Source organism: Coregonus clupeaformis, chromosome 11 (assembly GCF_020615455.1).
Source record: "Coregonus clupeaformis isolate EN_2021a chromosome 11, ASM2061545v1, whole genome shotgun sequence".
Taxonomy (NCBI): Eukaryota; Metazoa; Chordata; class Actinopteri; order Salmoniformes; family Salmonidae; genus Coregonus; species Coregonus clupeaformis.
The window spans coordinates 32,843,184-32,858,427 of record NC_059202.1 but is presented as its reverse complement, the minus strand read 5'-3'; the positions used below and the strand labels follow the sequence as shown (position 1 = coordinate 32,858,427).

The following is a 15,244-nucleotide window of genomic DNA, read 5'->3' as shown; positions in this document are numbered from 1 at the left end:
TGTGACTAAGGAAGGGGCATGGCTAGGGAAAGGGAGAGAGATGGAGAGCGAGAGAGGGAGAGAGCGAGAGAGAGGGAAAGAGAGAGAGGGAGAAAGCGCTCTCCTCTGACCCTGAACTGACTGAGAGAGAAAGAGGGGAGGGAGGAAGGACAGGATGTAGTGTGGGCTGGTTTCCTGTCTGTTTTCTACCTTTCCCCCTTTAAACCTACTCCATTTCCTTTCTCTCAAAGAGGGTCTTTACATTTTTGTTTAAATAACAGGAATGTGCTCATGTACTGTATAGGGTGAGCCTATAAGTTGTTATGACAGTTAGTTGGTAATTAGCTATGATATTTGCATACTTTTCTTTAGGGTACTTTTCAAGTCTCCAGAGAATGGTATGGGCCTGGTCCATAGATTATTTACTGTGCAGCTGAACTAACTAACAACAAAATGCTTCTCCCATCCAACCCTGAGAGACTTCCGTTTTTGAATGCAAGTACCTTCCATCGTCATGTGTCTCACAGAAGAATGCCTGGTTCCCTCGACATGGCTGAATGAATTACCTTCGGGACATACTGTATACAGATGTAGGATCTTAATTTGAGCCAGTTTGCTACAGCGGGACATTTTTGTCTGAAGCCTTTTTAAACCTCAAATACACTACAAGTTTTACATTTCCTGCATTGCAGAAAGGTTCTCCTGCAATAGGGTGATCAAATGAAGATCCTACATCTGTAGATGGACAAGCATATTTTAAACACACAGAGAACTGTCTGGGGGAGATTTCCCCACATGATAATCAAAGTCTGATGTTAGATAGCCATTATAAACTAGTGCCTCAACTCTATCGCTCATTGTTTTAGTGGTAAATCCGCTAGTAACCATGTTTCTATGCTGCTGATTTTTTGTCAACACAACAGCCATTCAACTGTTCAGGAAGCTATTGTAGCTCTGTTGCTAACTGCTTGCCTGTCTGTATCTGAAGGTGTTTTACAGCCACATACAGACATCCATACCTAACTGACCTGCGCTCATGAATAGAATTGTTTGTTTATGTGTGGAGGCTTTCTCCAGACAGTAATTGCCTCATAACTGTATCTGTTTTTTCAGGCCTGGTTTCTTTCTAACTGTCTGGCAGTTGATCTGATATCCATAAAATCCCACAAAGAAGTTAGGGGATGATATATTATCCACAATGATTTATTTTGTGGTCAGTTTATGCCCCAATCTAGAAAACGCTCATTGTCTCGTTGGATTCAATTGGTTTTTAGCTGGCTGGCTGTTGATCCATCAACCAGTCATATAACGGACATTTCCTGCCTGCCTCCACTGCCTCTCTAAGCACATGCTTCTTTATTAACTAGGGAGAGAGGGGAAGAGAAAGAGAGGAGAAGGGGGAGGATGGGTGGGGTGTCAGTCAGGCCTGAAAGATAGATTGAGAGAAAGAAAACGAGAGGCATAGAAAGGAGAGTGCTGACTAACCGCCAGGCCCTGAGCAGAGCAGGAAGCTATGTCTCTCCCACAGCCATCCCAGCCCAGAGCAGAGCTGAAATATCCAGCCCATGAGAGAATGGAATGGAATGGCACTCACTCTGTACAAATAACTCCTAATTACCCTTTTCCTCTGTCCTCTGTTAGCTCTCTCTATGTATGCTCCTTCTCCAACAGTAACCCCCATCTCTATCTCTGTGGCGCTTCTCTTCCAGGCCCTAGGCCTGAGGCCTAGTTGTGTAAGCTGGGTCTGGTAATGGTCAGCCAGGGGCAGGCCTGTGGGTGCTGTATTGAACTGTGGGAGTAGTAGTAGTAAGACCTGAGTCAGAATTGGCTGGAGAGCTTCCATTGTACTGGTCTGAAATCAGTTATGTGTTTAAATAGTAGTCCTACTACCTGGGAAGTGGATATGCTTATGGACTGAGAGAGGAAATAAATGTTTGCTTTTCTGTTTACTTGATAAACAATCCAGTTCATAGAAAGCAAAGAGCATCCCAAAAAATTCCATTGTGTGACCCAGTTCTGTTGTCTTAAATCAGAAATGGATTCCAGTGAATGGAATCAATAGTTCTGTTCACTGCTCATTCATCATTAAACCCACTGACCTTAAAAGACTCCGGCTTCTATCCATTTGAATGTTTCCATCTGCCTCCAATTCACTTTAGACACTGTGAATGTCAGATATAGAATTGAAATGTATGACATTTTGGGTTTACATCCCAATATTGGACTTTATATACATCACAGAATGAAATATAACAAAACCGTTTGACATAGAAACTCTGGATTTTCTGCGTAATAAATAATATATATTAATAATCAAATTAATTAAACGTCTCCCGAGTGGCGCAGTGGTCTAAGGCACTGCATCGCAGTGCTAGCTGTGCCACTAGAGATCCTGGTTCAAATCCAGGCTCTCTAGCCGGCCGCGACGTAGCCGGCCGCGACCGGGAGACCCATTGGGCGGCGCACAATTGGCCCAGCGTCGTCCAGGGTAGGGGAGGGAATGGCCGGCAGGGATGTATCTCAGTTGGTAGAGCATGGCGTTTGCAACGCCAGGGTTGTGGGTTCGTTTCCCAAAATAATGTATGCACTCACTAACTGTAAGTCGCTCTGGATAAGAGCGTCTGCTAAATGACTAAAAATGTAAAAAAAATAGTTAAATAATATTACACCCATGAGGCCACTAGAGGGCGATTTGGTCATTTGACTACAGGAAAGGGATCATGGAGCAGATATGGGCTCTTTGTGCATTCCCCTGTCCTTGGATCCTGACACATGGTTATGGGTGACTGAGGATGTCTTTAACCTCCATATGATGGCTTCCATTACATTAACATTTTAGTAATTTAGCAGACGCTCTTATCCAGAGTGACTTACAGTTAGTTAGTGCATTCATCTTAAGATAACTAGGTGGGACAACCACATCACAGTCATAGTAAGTACATTTTTCCTCAATAAGGTAGCTATCAGCAAAGTCAGAGCTAGTAATGGGGAGAAGTCAAGTGCGAATGTTAGTTCACAAAAGGCATTTTTGCCGTGTGCGGAGGAGCGGGGTGACATGGGAGAACTTGGGAAGGTTAAACACCAGGCGGGCAGTAGCGTTCTGGATAAGTTGCAGTAATTGATGGCACAAGCGGGGAGCCCAGCCAACAGTAAGTTGCAGTAATTCAGACGGGAGATGACAAGTGCCTGGATTAGGACCTGCGCCACTTCCTGTCTGAGCTAGGGTCGTACTCTACGGATGTTGTAGAGCATGAACCTGCAGGAGCGAGTCACTGCTTTTATGTTTTCAGAGAACGACAGGGTGTTGTCCAGGGTCACGCCTTGGTTCTCTGCATTCTGGAAGGGGGACACCGTGGAGTTGTCAATCTTGATGGAGAGGTCTTTGAGTGGGCAGCCCTTCCCCGGAAGGAAAAGCAGCTCCATCTTGTCAAGGTTGAGCTTGAGTTGGTGGGCCGACATCTAAGCTGAGATATCTGCCAGGCACGCAGAGATGCGTGTCGCCACCTGGGTGTCAGAAGCGGGAAGGAGAAAAGTAGTTGAGTCATCCGCATAGCAATGATAGGAGAGACCATGTGAGGATTCCATCCATGAAACATCCTCTTAGCAGGATGTGCTTCTTTCTAGTACAACACATTACTGTGTCAGTGTGACCCTGATATCTGTCTAACCTTTGACCTCTCGTCCCCCTCTCTTCTCCCAGGCGGAGGGTGATGTGGCGGGTCTGAACCGCAGGATCCAGCTGGTGGAGGAGGAGTTGGACCGGGCCCAGGAGAGGCTGGCCACCGCGCTGCAGAAACTGGAGGAGGCCGAGAAGGCTGCGGACGAGAGCGAGAGGTCAGTACCAGCCAGCCACAGAAACTGATGTATTTACAATCTTTCATCTTTAATTTGACCGCATATTTATATTTATATGCCCGTTTTCCTGCTGGTTTGAGGCCCATTGGATAGTACCAGGCACATGCAGCTTGCTTTGATGGTTCTTTATTGTTATAGGTTTTGACGCCATGTCCATTGCTAGCAAATGACCAGCCCCTTCATTAGCGTACTGAAAGCGATATTTCCCGGAAAGCCATCTTGAATGTGTAAAACAATTCAATGTGCCTCCATATTGGGTGGGCTGTGTGAATTATACTTGAAATTGAGTGTGTCTTGGGTGTTGCTGACATTACTGTGTGTCCTGTACTATCAGAGGCATGAAGGTGATAGAGAACCGGGCCTCCAAGGACGAGGAGAAGATGGAGATGCAGGAGATGCAGCTAAAGGAGGCCAAACACATCGCTGAGGAGGCCGACCGCAAATACGAGGAGGTGAGACTTCACATGGTCCCATAGAGTTTGGCCTGTCTGGGGTTAAATCCACTCATAGAAGTATCCCTTAACACACTCCTACTGTTCCACTAATATGGTTCGCTCTCTACTTTAGGTGGCCCGTAAGCTGGTGATCCTTGAGGGAGAACTGGAGAGAGCTGAGGAGAGGGCTGAGGTCTCAGAACTGTAAGTGCAGCACACACCTCCTACACTGAAATAAGAGGGTAAACAAAGGTCCTTGAAATGAACATGTGACGATCCTTCCAGTATTGTGTATGTCATTATTGAGATGCCAATCAATGCTAAGTCATTTTCTTCCTTTATTCGGCGGTAGTAAATGCAGTGATCTGGAGGAGGAGTTGAAAAATGTGACCAACAACCTCAAATCCCTAGAAGCCTCATCTGAGAAGGTCAGTGTGCATACTATTACATCATACAAGTAAATACAGTCAACTACTGATGAGTGCAAACTCAGTTTAAATGCAGTGTAGATCACCAGTCCCAATTCAAATACATTCTTTTAACTTATTCTGATATCTGCATGTTCTGGGTTAGTTCACCCACTTAAGGCAGTCCCAAATCAGGAGTTGACTATACATGGCTGACATGCAAGCAGAGTTGTTTTGAGTATAATCACTGCCTGACACACTTTAATCTTCAGACATCTGAACAAAGATGCTGTTATCACCTGACAAATTGGATGTTGATTTCTTTATGATAATGTTGATGGAACATAAAGCCCTGGACCAGCACAGACCTTTCTCTGCATTCCTACCCAGCCAGCTTAGTGCCAGTCATGCCACATGAATCCCCCTCAGCCACTTAAGTAGTTGCCCAGTGCTGATTAAATCACTGCCCTTCTCATGGTTGGCATCACAGCACGATGTGTTCCTTATACCCATGCTAACACACTGCCAGTTTATCATACCTGAAGAGTTGTATTTAGGGTTGCAAAGCTACCGGTAATTTACCAAAGTTACAGTAATTTTGGTAATTAACAGAAATTATACAGTGCCTTGCAAAAGTATTCATCCCCCTTGGTGTTTTCCTATTTTGTTGCATTACAACCGGTAATTTAAATGTATTTTTATTTGGATTTCATGTAATGGACAAAATAGTCAAAATTGGTGAAATGAAAAAAATAACTTGTTTCAAAAAAGTATAAAAAATAAATAACGGAAAAGTGGTGCGTGCATATGTATTCACCCCCTTTGCTATGAAGACCCTAAATAAGATCTGGTACAACCAATTACCTTCAGAAGTCACATAAATAAGTAAATAGTTAAATAAAGTCCACCTGTGTGCAATCGAAGTGTCACATGATCTCAGTATACAGTTGAAGTCAGAAGTTTACATACACTTAGGTTGGAGACATTTAAAACTCGTTTTTCAACCACTCCACAAATTTCTTGTTAACAAACTATAGTTTTGGCAAGTCAGTTAGGACATCTACAGTGGGGAGAACAAGTATTTGATACACTGCCGATTTTGCAGGTTTTCCTACTTACAAAGCATGTAGAGGTCTGTAATTTTTATCATAGGTACACTTCAACTGTGAGAGATGGAATCTAAAACAAAAATCCAGAAAATCACATTGTATGATTTTTAAGTAATTAATTTGCATTTTATTGCATGACATAAGTATTTGATACATCAGAAAAGCATAACTTAATATTTGGTACAGAAACCTTTGTTTGCAATTACAGAGATAATACGTTTCCTGTAGGTCTTGACCAGGTTTGCACACACTGCAGCAGGGATTTTGGCCCACTCCTCCATACAGACCTTCTCCAGATCCTTCAGGTTTCGGGGCTGTCGCTGGGCAATACGGACTTTCAGCTCCCTCCAAAGATTTTCTATTGGATTCAGGTCTGGAGACTGGCTAGGCCACTCCTGGACCTTGAGATGCTTCTTACGGAGCCATTCCTTAGTTGCCCTGGCTGTGTGTTTCGGGTCGTTGTCATGCTGGAAGACCCAGCCACGACCCATCTTCAATGCTCTTACTGAGGGAAGGAGGTTGTTGGCCAAGATCTCGCGATACATGGCCCCATCCATCCTCCCCTCAATACGGTGCAGTCATCCTGTCCCCTTTGCAGAAAAGCATCCCCAAAGAATGATGTTTCCACCTCCATGCTTCACGGTTGGGATGGTGTTCTTGGGGTTGTACTCATCCTTCTTCTTCCTCCAAACACGGCGAGTGGAGTTTAGACCAAAAAGCTCTATTTTTGTCTCATCAGACCACATCACCTTCTCCCATTCCTCCTCTGGATCATCCAGATGGTCATTGACAAACTTCAGACGGGCCTGGACATGCGCTGGCTTGAGCAGGAGGACCTTGCGTGCGCTGCAGGATTTTAATCCATGACGGCGTAGTGTGTTACTAATGGTTTTCTTTGAGACTGTGGTCCCAGCTCTCTTCAGGTCATTGACCAGGTCCTGCCGTGTAGTTCTGGGCTTATCACTCACCTTCCTCATGATCATTGATGCCCCACGAGGTGAGATCTTGCATGGAGCCCCAGACCGAGGGTGATTGACCGTCATCTTGAACTTCTTCCATTTTCTAATAATTGCGCCAACAGTTGTTGCCTTCTCACCAAGCTGCTTGCCTATTGTCCTGTAGCCCATCCCAGCCTTGTGCACGTCTACAATTTTATCCCTGATGTCCTTACACAGCTCTCTGGTCTTGGCCATTGTGGAGAGGTTGGAGTCTGTTTGATTGAGTGTGTGGACAGGTGTCTTTTATACAGGTAACGAGTTCAAACAGGTGCAGTTAATACAGGTAATGAGTGGAGAACAGGAGGGCTTCTTAAAGAAAAACTAACAGGTCTGTGAGAGCCGGAATTCTTACTGGTTGGTAGGTGATCAAATACTTATGTCATGCAATAAAATGCAAATGAATTACTTAAAAATCATACAATGTGATTTTCTGGATTTTTGTTTTAGATTCCGTCTCCCACAGTTGATGTGTACCTATGATAAAAATTACAGACCTCTACATGCTTTGTAAGTAGGAAAACCTGCAAAATCGGCAGTGTATCAAATACTTGTTCTCCCCACTGTATATCATAATTTTGGTAATATTTACTTGAATAACTTAAATGTTTTATTCATATATAGTATTCATTTTGTTATACTTGTGTCCGTATTGTCCATGAGTTTATTGTAGATAGACCATGTGGTTAAAAAAAAAAAAAGCCAAATTAATGAAAAAAGCATCTAATCAACAATGGCATTATTTTCAATTAACTCTGCAACTCTTCAAACAATTTACTTTTTTTCACAACTGCCACCAGTTTGACGCCAAAACATTAACAAATACATATTGACATAGTAAAATAAATAATACAAGTTTGTAAAAAAACATATGATGGATATTTCAGGCTGAAACCCTCATATTAAACACCATTGGTATTAACTAAGTTGATGCTTTATATTTAGGATAATGTTTTACAGCTTTGTCATTCCAATCTTTTTATTTTAAAATCATCTTATTTAATATATTTTACATGTGATAAGGTCACACGGAGAGCCAAGAGATTATTACAGACACCTGTGATAATCTGAAGTACCCAAAAGGGCCACTAGATGTTTGTGATAGATTACATAAAATCCTTGAAAGATACCAAAATGTTGGTCGTTTACTGGTAAACTTTGAAAGTTTTCAGTAATATAGCCTCCCTTTGCAACCCTAGTTGCATTACAGCGAAGCATGGTTGACAAACAGTCCTGCAAGATTATCGCTCTCAATGCACTTTCATGTCTGTCTGTTTCTGTATTCGTATCTGTCTCTGAGATGTCTGGTCTGACATGTTCAAGATTTCAGAGCTTGCCTGTAACAGACTTTGTCTTGTATTTTGACAGTACTCAGAAAAAGAGGACAAGTATGAGGAGGAGATCAAGGTTCTTAGTGACAAGCTGAAGGAGGTAAGTGGCTGCTGGCATCTTATTTGATTCTTAGTTCATACAGTAGTAAGCCAATTTGCTCCATGTCAAAAATGTCATCCTGTTCTGACACCCCCTCCCTCTGTGTCCCCCAGGCTGAGACTCGTGCAGAATTTGCAGAAAGGACAGTGGCCAAACTGGAAAAGTCCATCGACGACCTGGAAGGTATGAGTGCTTAAAACGCTGTTGCAAACTGCTCTATGGTATTTAGATAAAAGAGAAGGTAAACGTATTTTAGCGTGGAGAGAAAGTTCCTGTAAATTAGACATACTTTATTGCAGAAGATTAAACTATATTTTGAAAATAACTGTTTTATCATTGTTCTCAGTTGCATCTCAGACTTCTAAACCTGAGTTGCTCTAATGAGAACATTCCATGTCAGTAAAGTAGGAAAGATGTCGAGCTGTTCAGGACTGTTCAGGATTCCCCAGTGTATGTAGTTTCCTAGGTCAAGAGGTCTAGATATTTAATCCTCTCCCTGAGCAATGAAACGACATGTTATTATGCACAGTTCCATTTTGTGATGCAGTTTCACATTGAAACGGTCCTAGCTAAAGTTTTGTTTCAACTAGCTGGAAATATTTATCTGGAAGAAAGGGTACCCTGCCAAACATATGGAAACTTCTCCAACAAGCTAATAAAACACACTGCCTTGGTCTCAAGTGTAAAGAAATATGTAGGCCCATTTTCTACTAACCAATGAGCACCTATTTTGGTCTGATGTCTGCACTAAGAACAGAGTGCTCAAATTCCTTTTAGATCAGCATTTTTGGTTCTAGAGCCACATGTAACGGGTTTACCGATATGAAGTACTTTTCTGAAAACCTTGATATAGGCATAAATGCTTAAGGTAGTCATCTCCTGCCCCCCCAAAAAAGATTTGCAACATATTTTCATTTTAGAATGCTCACAGGTAGACAAACATCTCTTATCTTTCTGGCATATTCTCTTCTTTCATTTTTATACTGTATGAATTTTCTCTTTTGCATCCACTGACCTGTCCTCTCTTTCTCTTCCCTCTCTTTTTGCCGCCACTTCCTTTTTGATTCCCTGTCCTGTCCTCCACCTCTCTCGGCTGCTGCTGCTGCTGCTTTCCTTGTGCCTTACCTGCACTACTTCCTGCTGCCCTTTGACCTCCAGATGAACTTTACGCTCAGAAGCTGAAGTACAAGGCTATCAGCGAGGAGCTGGACCATGCCCTCAATGACATGACCTCCTTGTAGACATCTCTTTCTGCCTGTCTCCTGCTGCCTCCAGGGTCTGTCCTCTCACCCTTCCCACTTTAGGCTATTGTGTCCCAGGGTTAGCCTCCTGAAATAACATTTCTCCTGTTCTTTGTGCCTTCTGTCCATCTCACTGTGCAATTAAACTAATTAAAAGCTAATTATTTCCTACATCTCAACTCTCCTTTCTTCTTGAATGAAATAGTACTGATATTACATAGTCTTTATAATGTGATAAACAACTGTTTTAAGGTGAGAATTTATGGAGGGTGGCATGCATTCACATTGAGTGTCCCTCACCTCCTTTTTATAAAACATTTGTCACGCAACTTCATACATTACCGTCATCAGTGTTATATATGCAAATCTACCTTTTGTTTTGGGCAGGGTTCTTTTAGTGTGTTTGGGTTTTGCAAATGGAACAACTTAACACAACCACAGCAGTTACAGTATGTAAAACAGCTGTTAGACATCCTGTATAGGAATGGCTTTGGATTCTGTGTAGAATATTGTTTACCAAACCTAAGGAGAATGAATTCATATTAATCAACTTTATGGTGGTCCTGTCATGTGTGGTTTTATTCAATATTTCTTCAATGTATTTTTTGTTTTATTTTTAGAAAAATTAGCATGTGCCAAAGAAGAAAACCTGGGAATGCATCAAGTCCTGGATCAAACACTGCAAGAGCTCAACAGCTTATAAAGATGATGATGATGATGATGATGAGGAAGATGGAGAGGATAAAAGTCTTGCAACATTCCATAAATATTCTATTTCATTCCACATTTTGAGCTGTGAAGTCTTTTTCCCAGCGAAAGGGGATTAACTTAAATACTTGTACACTTAATAGTTCTCTCTTTTTAAGTCACAACTTTCTCTCTAATGTCTCTGTTCAAGAGAAATACATACCAACCTTCCTCGAATCCCCTGATTCTTATGTGTACAGCATTTTGTTTTCTGGAACTTTGAGATTATAGACCAGCGTTAGAGAAAATTGATAACAGACCAAATGGATAATCACACCAATGAGTCAAGAATAGAAAAACGACAACTCATATTTGAAATGTGCACTCCAACATCATGTTTTTGAAATAGGTTATGTTATATGTATGGCCTTCATTTATGTATGATTCATGAGCTCCACCTAGAGTTCTTATGCGAACAGTTGACAGGAATCAGCTTTTACCAACTGACATGGTCATATTTAGTGCATGCACAATGTATGTGAACATATCCATAGGTTGGACTGTGCCTTTTAATAATGAGCCAATATTCTAGCTTTGGTGTATGTGTGTGTGTTAACATGGTCATTGAGACTAGAGGAAGACTCATGGAAAGGATGGTGAACATGTCTGTGGTGCTACTGCTGGTGGTAAAACACTTTGACTGTCAGTCAGGTGGCGGGATTGCCAAAGCCAAAATAAACATCATACAAATCTTTCAAAGAACTACATCCCCTTCCGCTATGGCCTGACATGCCTGCCACTATCCCAGCTCTGCATTTGACTGCCTAGCCTAAGTGTAAAATCATATTCCTGTTATTATATTATGGTGGTAGCATATTTAGTAAAACTGAAACCAAAACAGCACCCCTGGGTCCACAATCAAGGTAATAAAACATGGATACTTATTGTACATAGTAGAATAATGATAGTTATTGAGATGTATTGCTCCAGTTTTACACTACTTTCGGTCAGGGGAACTCTCGAAACCAAAGAATACACATACCAAGAGAAGATGAACTGTCAAAATGTTTTATTGTTGTCTGTGAAGGTGATCAATCATGGCTTCTCATCCTTCAGCCTTGAAAAAAGCCTCATATTTTAATGAGTCTGTGTTTAAATGTTTCATTCACTTTTCCCGCTTTCAGTTTAATAAATTTGTACACAACGACCTGGCTCAAGAGATGATTTATTGTAATATTTAGTAAGAAAAATAGAAATGTCAAACATTCAGAGACAAACCACTTCAACATATATTACATTATTGCTATTCAATATGAAAAGAATACATATTGTAGTTGAACAATATTGTAATCTGTTTACATCATAATAAGGACAAAACACTCAATAAGCTCAGCTGAATATCCCCATTCCATTCAATATAATTTAATATTTTCTGAATCATCCATGGTCCACATTTCACGATTGATCACAGTTGATAGCTCACTACTGAAATCTCACTCAGTGTTGCTTTCTTCTGAAGGAGCAGCCTGGATAGGGGTGAGAAAGAGAACTGGTAAAGTCAATAATCAGTAGACATTCAACAGAGCTCTACACTAATATATTTTGGGCATATGCTACTGTATAAGTTCTTGAGCAATGTGATTGTACAACAGTCTTCTTACCCTCAGTGAGGCGGCATTTCCCCCCTCTGGGCTGGCACAGGATGAAGGAGCAGCCGCCACAGGGCACCACTTTCTGGGCATGACTGAACACTGTGGTGATCCTGTAGCAGCCTGGAATAAAGTTGAAAACAAATGTGTTTTTCTGTAACCTTATATAATATTTTTTCTTTAATAAACATTTGTAAATGCTATATTTATTTTCATGCTTTATTTTTTGTAAATTATTATAATTCTTATACACTACCAGTCAAAAGTTTGGACACACCTACTCATTCAAGGGTTTTTCTTTATAAAAAAAAAAAGTACATTGTAGAATAATAGTGAAGTTATCAAAACAATGAAATTACATATGGAATCATGTAGTAACCAAATAAATGTTAAACAAATCAAAATATATTTTATATGTAAGATTCTTCAAATAGCCAGGTGTGCCTTCTTAAAAGATAATTTGTGGAATTTATTTCCTTCTTAATGCGTTTGAGCATACAGAAGACAGCCCTATTTGGTAATAGACCAAGTCCATATTATGGCATAAACAGCTCAAATAAGCAAAGAGAAACAACAGTCCATCATTACTTTAAGACATGAAGGTCAGTCAATACTGAAAATGTCAAGAACTTTGAAAGTTTCTTCAAGCGCAGTCGCAAAAACTATCAAGCGCTATGATGAAACCGGCTCTCATGAGGACCGCCACAGGAATGGAAGACCCAGAGTTACCTCTGCTGCAGAGGATAAGTTCATTAGAGTTACCAGCCTCAGAAATTGCAGCCCAAATAAATGCTTCACAGAGTTCAAGTAACAGACACATCTCAACATCAACTGTTCAGAGGGGACTGTGTGAATCAGGCCTTCATGGTCGAATTGCTGCAAAGAAACCACTACTAAAGGCCACCAATAAGAAGAAGAGACCTGCTTGGGCCAAGAAACACAAGTGATGGACATTAGACCGATGGAAATGTGTCCTTTGGTGTGGAGTCCAAATTGGAGATTTTGGGTTCAAACCACATTGTCTTTGTGAGACGCGGTGTGGGTGAACGGATGATCTCCGCATGTGTAGTTCCCACCGTAAAGCATGGAGGAGGAGGTGTTATGGTGTGGGGGTGCTTTGCTGGTGACACTGTCTGTGATTTATTTAGAATTCAAGGCACACTTAACCAGCATGGCTACCACAGCATTCTGCAGCGATACGCCATCCCATCTGGTTTGGGCTTAGTGGGACTATCATTTGTTTTTCAACAGGACAATGACCCAACACATCTCCAGGGTGTGTAAGGGCTATTGTACCAAGAAGGAGAGTGAGGAGTGCTGCATCAGATGACCTGGCCTCCACAATACCCCGACCTCAACCCAATTGAGATGGTTTGGGATGAGTCGGACTGCAGAGTGAAGGAAAAGCAGCCAACAAGTGCTCAGCATATGTCGGAACTCCTTCAAGACTGTTGGAATAGCATTCCAGGTGAAGCTGGTTGAGAGAATGTCAAGAGTGTGCAAAGCTATCATCAAGGCACAGGGTGGCTATTTGAAGAATCTCAAATATAAAATATATTTTGATTTGTTTAACACTTTTTTGGTTACTAAATGATTCCATATGTGTTATTTCATAGTTTTGATGTCTTCACTATTATTCTACAATGTAAAGATTAGTACAAATAAATAAAAACCCTTGAATGAGTAGGTGTGTCCAAACTTTTGACTGGTACTGTAGATGTCAATGCAAAAAGTTGCAACTTGGGCAGTTGATGTAGCCTACATCCTTAATACTCACCAGGGCATTTTACATCCATGAAGTAGGAGTTGGGACTCTGAACCAACCTCTTCTTCTTGTGTCTTTGCCTCTCAGCCTCCAAAGTAGGGTGCAATAGGTCCTTAGCAAGCTGCAATATGGATTAATGTATAAATATATGTTTTCACAGCTCGCACCATTAGAACCATTGAAAAATATAAAACCATATGAAAGGGGAAACCATTAATCGTTGATATAAATGTATGGTTTTGATGTAAATAAGTCAAGGGCACCCTCTCATGTCTGATACAAGAACTGCAGCAGAGCTATTTCTGAGGCATGCCCAGACATGTATCCCATTCCCAGAACAGGCACCTCTATTTTATTTGCTAAATGGGTCATGTTTTAAACCAAACCATAGTCTTCTTAACTTATTGTTGAACTTGACTGAATCATTAGCTAGTGCTGAGCGATTAACCGAGATTTAGTTTTGTTCCGGTTATTAAACAACTAATTGACCAACGTCAGTCAATTACTTGGATTCCATTTAGTTTGGTTTTAGTGGGTGGGTGGATGTATAATGCGAAGATCAAGCAACCCAAAGGTTGCAAGTTCGAATCTCATCATGGACAACTTTAGCATTTTCACTTATTAACAACTTTTCAACTACTTACTACTTTTTATAACTACTTCACAACTACTTAGCATTTTTGCTATCCCTTCCCCTAACCATTTTAGCTAACCCTTCACATAACCCTAACCTAACTCCTAAATTTTACCTTAAGCCTAACCCCTAGCCTAGCTAACATTAACGAGCTAGCTAACGTTAGCCACCTAGCTAGAATTCGTAACAGAATAATACGAAATAATCTGAAACCAGGTTGCCACCGGCTGACTGTTACTGCCTAAACAGAGAAGGGATTATTAGGCTATTAAAAATAATAAAATAATAAAATAAAAAGTAACACATACACTGGAAATATTGTATTATTTCAACTAATTTCTTATTTTTCTACATTTACATTTTAGTCATTTAGCAGACGCTCTTATCCAGAGCGACTTACATGAGCAATTAGGGTTAAGTGCCTTGCTCAAGGGCACATCGACAGATTTTTCATCTAGTCGGCTCAGGGATTAGAACCAGCGACCTTTCGGTTACTGGCACAACGCTCTTAACCACTAAGCTACCTGCCGCCCTATTGACGTCTACCCCATGGAACCTGATAGAGACAATGGAATATTTTCAATGTTTTGGCAAATGAATGTTCACTATTTTTGGCTTTGCAATTTCCATTAAAAATACCTAAAATCATTGTAATGCAATTATTTCATAATGCATTTCATGTTTTAAAAAATGATCGAAAACGAAAACCATGATTTTTTTTAAATAATCGAACTGAAACGGAAGCAACCTCAAAAAGCACTAATAACTCAGCACTATTAGCTACTGACTGCAATGTTCATGGTCAAGACACGACCTCCAATAAACATGTACACGTTGTACAGTATTTGACTGGCTATTCCAAAGATGTAAACACAATACGTGTGGCTATACTTCTCACATGAGCAAAGGAAAAACACTTACCGACATTGCTTCTCTTGGTTATTGTTATTTCACTCACTGGCACTGCACTTTCGACTTTGATTAGAAAATTATAGCACTGCTTGCAGACTAATATCGTTGTTGTGAAGCTGAGAAGATAAGGGTGGGATCACATCTTA

General features: G+C 40.9%; 2 protein-coding genes across 7 annotated transcripts in view; one reads left to right on the top strand and one right to left on the bottom strand.

Annotated features, from left to right (window-relative positions):
- LOC121576805 (tropomyosin alpha-4 chain) overlaps positions 1-11,345 on the top strand; it is a 35,200-nt gene extending 23,855 nt beyond the window's left edge. For 3 of the 6 annotated variants that reach the window (XM_041890285.1, XM_041890283.1, XM_041890287.1), the window contains 7 exons: positions 3,680-3,813; positions 4,169-4,286; positions 4,402-4,472; positions 4,621-4,696; positions 8,148-8,210; positions 8,324-8,393; positions 10,072-11,345. In XM_041890285.1, the coding sequence (XP_041746219.1) occupies positions 3,680-3,813; positions 4,169-4,286; positions 4,402-4,472; positions 4,621-4,696; positions 8,148-8,210; positions 8,324-8,393; positions 10,072-10,154 (615 nt within the window). In that variant the 3' untranslated portion in view covers positions 10,155-11,345. Of the gene's footprint in view, positions 1-3,679; positions 3,814-4,168; positions 4,287-4,401; positions 4,473-4,620; positions 4,697-8,147; positions 8,211-8,323; positions 8,394-9,368; positions 9,625-10,071 lie in introns of those variants that run through there. The other 3 variants (XM_041890284.1, XM_041890288.1, XM_041890286.1) reach the window with 2 other exon arrangements.
- Positions 11,193-15,214, bottom strand: LOC121576807 (40S ribosomal protein S27-like). The gene is made up of 4 exons (XM_041890291.1): positions 15,108-15,214; positions 13,565-13,673; positions 11,800-11,910; positions 11,193-11,664 (listed from the first exon to the last, which is right to left on the bottom strand). The coding sequence occupies exons 1-4, from the start codon at positions 15,111-15,113 to the stop codon at positions 11,636-11,638; spliced, it is 255 nt and encodes an 84-aa protein (XP_041746225.1). The 5' UTR covers positions 15,114-15,214; the 3' UTR covers positions 11,193-11,635.
- Between the last annotated feature and the right edge of the window lie 30 nt (positions 15,215-15,244).